This window comes from Lygodium microphyllum, chromosome 3 (assembly GCF_053477565.2).
Source record: "Lygodium microphyllum isolate KBCC chromosome 3, Lygodium_microphyllum_v1.1.10, whole genome shotgun sequence".
NCBI classification, from domain to species: Eukaryota; Viridiplantae; Streptophyta; class Polypodiopsida; order Schizaeales; family Lygodiaceae; genus Lygodium; species Lygodium microphyllum.
The window spans coordinates 149,977,197-149,979,537 of NC_141137.1; the positions used below are offsets into that span (position 1 = coordinate 149,977,197).

Here is a 2,341-nt window from a genome sequence, read left to right on the forward strand (position 1 = left end):
CATATGCCTACAAGAATTATTGACTCGACATTTGCCACATTTGCCACACATGCATTGCTGGGAGATTTTTCACTTGAATTAGTTATCAACCTTGTACATTGAACTCCAATCACTTCTAATGCGTCCTACATCAAGGTGATGCCATGAAAAGGCGTTCATTAAAGAAAGCCAGCTTGTGATCACCATCCAAGTTCCAACTTGGTTTTTGTGTACATGCTGGAAAATTCGAAAGTTAACGTTTTAGTAGCTATTCATCATACATGTGAAAGATTAGCCTGTACTTACTATCCAAGTTGGTCTTGGTGGAGAAATATAGTGGGAAGCTGAAATCTGATGCTTCGAGTAGTACTCTTAGGCAGATTCCGGATTAGTTGATGGAATGGAAGTGAAATACATACGGTGTAACCAAGTACAGTCAAGCGTTAGTCTTGGTCGCAACAGCCGATGCAAGCGCGACACTTTTGAGGAACTCATATGTCATGAAGTTGATTCCCATGGTGGGAACGACTTTGAGGGCCTCTGGCAGGAGGCCTCGGTACAATCCCTTCCAACCTTCGGTTCTGACGACGTGCTTGAGTGCACCAACGACACTTGCGCGTCCCGTCTTATAGCCTGTATTGTCATGGAGGAGTGATGAGGAGGACGATGATGAGATGTCGGCTGGTGCAGTTGGTGCGCCCCGCAACTGCAGTCTCCTCCTGACGAGCTCTAAGGGGAAGGTGGCAGTGGAGGAGGCGAGGGCTGCGGTGGCGCCGCAGGCCAGGCTGTCCACGGTGGAGATGGACATGGGGTCGGGGCAGAGGAGCGTCTTGAGAGTGTCGTAGGCGCAGAAGGTGATGGCCATGCTGGGGCCGACCTGGAGCAGGCTGGCTCCCAGGCCCTTGTAGAGGCCGCGGAGGCCTTCGTCGCGGGCGATGGTAGCGAGGGCGTGAGCCAGACCCCTGTAATAGGCGTACGTGCGCTGAGCGGCCAGGCGGGTCCGCACGACGTCCATGGGGTAGGCCAGAGAGGCCGCCGTTAGGCCCGCCGCGCCTCCCGCCAGCAGGTGATCGGCCGGTCGCCTAGTATCACTGTGCTTATCCTGTCGACCACGATCGTCGTTATGGAGGACCCGGAGGGCGGCCTTGTATTTCTCGTATGCCAAGAAGTTAATGGCGCCATACGGGAAGCGATGCACCACCGTCGCGCCATTGCCCTTCCAGAAGGCCCTCAACCCTTCCTCTCTTAATATCCGTCCTACCTCTACAGCCATGCCAGGCGCACGAGGCCGGCCTGTTGTTGGCGCAGCGCCTGCACTAACCGCAGCACCTGCCGTCGCACCACTACCCGTATAAGTACCTCCTTGGCCGACCATGCCTTGGATCTGAAACAGGATCGTCAGGCGCGCTAGCGGTGCCGTGGCCGTCTTGCTCACAGCCCCCGCCGTGCCGCCTGCCAGAAGCTGACCCACGGCGCTTAGCTCCTTCTGTCTGCCAGAATCGGAATTATGAGTCCGGGTATTGGCCTGGGCCTTCTCTTTCATCACCCCCCGCCTGTCAGTAGCAGCTGTGACGTCGCTCATCATAAGGCCGCTAGCTGCCGCTGTGCCCTTTGCCGTCGAGTATGGCAGCTGTGCGGGGCTGCTTCTGGCCGCTGTAGTACTTGTCTTCTGCATGCCTCCTTCTGTAGTGTTACTACAATAATGGCAAAGCCCTAGTTTTATGTCGACCTGTTCTTTCGTCTGGTTCTTCCAAATTCCGATACACGAACGCCAGATGCACAGTAACTAGCGTAACTAGCTGCGATGGCAAGCGCTGAGAGAAAGAGGGGCAGATTTCGTCATAGAGAGAATGGTCGGACTCTTATAAAGGAAGGTGGCATCGGCTACATGGCCAGAGTGCAATCTCATCTTTTGCATTTTGCGTTGTGCTTTTTGCCTACGTAATGGCTCTCTAGCATTTACATTTACACGTCGGCAAGAAGCTTCGCTTTTGGTCTGGCAAACATGGTCGGATCCTACCCTCCGAACTTCGAAGTGGCTCCCACGTGCGCTAAAAGTCCAAAATATATATTTTGGAGAAAGGCAACGAGATTCATGAAGGTTGAAAAGGACGGCAAGGTTATGTGGGCAATTTTGAAAAATTGCAGGATATATTGAAAACCTACACATCATTTGAGGAGATTTTGGTGAATATTGAGTTAAAGTTATATATATTACCTATATTTGATTCTAGTATCCTCCATCAAATCATGCACATAGTGATATTGGATCTCTATATGTTTTATGTGTGCATAAGGCACTGAATTTTTGGCAATGGCAATGCAACTCTGATTGTCACACCTTAGCATAGTTAAGTCTTCG

The 2,341-nt window shown here is 51.8% G+C and overlaps 1 protein-coding gene across 1 annotated transcript; it reads right to left on the reverse strand.

Moving 5' to 3' along the window:
* Positions 1-415: 415 nt before the first annotated feature.
* On the reverse strand, positions 416-1,654 carry LOC148039032 (mitochondrial adenine nucleotide transporter ADNT1-like). The gene is made up of 2 exons (XM_087675308.1): positions 1,327-1,654; positions 416-1,242 (listed from the first exon to the last, which is right to left on the reverse strand). The coding sequence occupies exons 1-2, from the start codon at positions 1,652-1,654 to the stop codon at positions 416-418; spliced, it is 1,155 nt and encodes a 384-aa protein (XP_087531434.1).
* Positions 1,655-2,341: the final 687 nt, after the last annotated feature.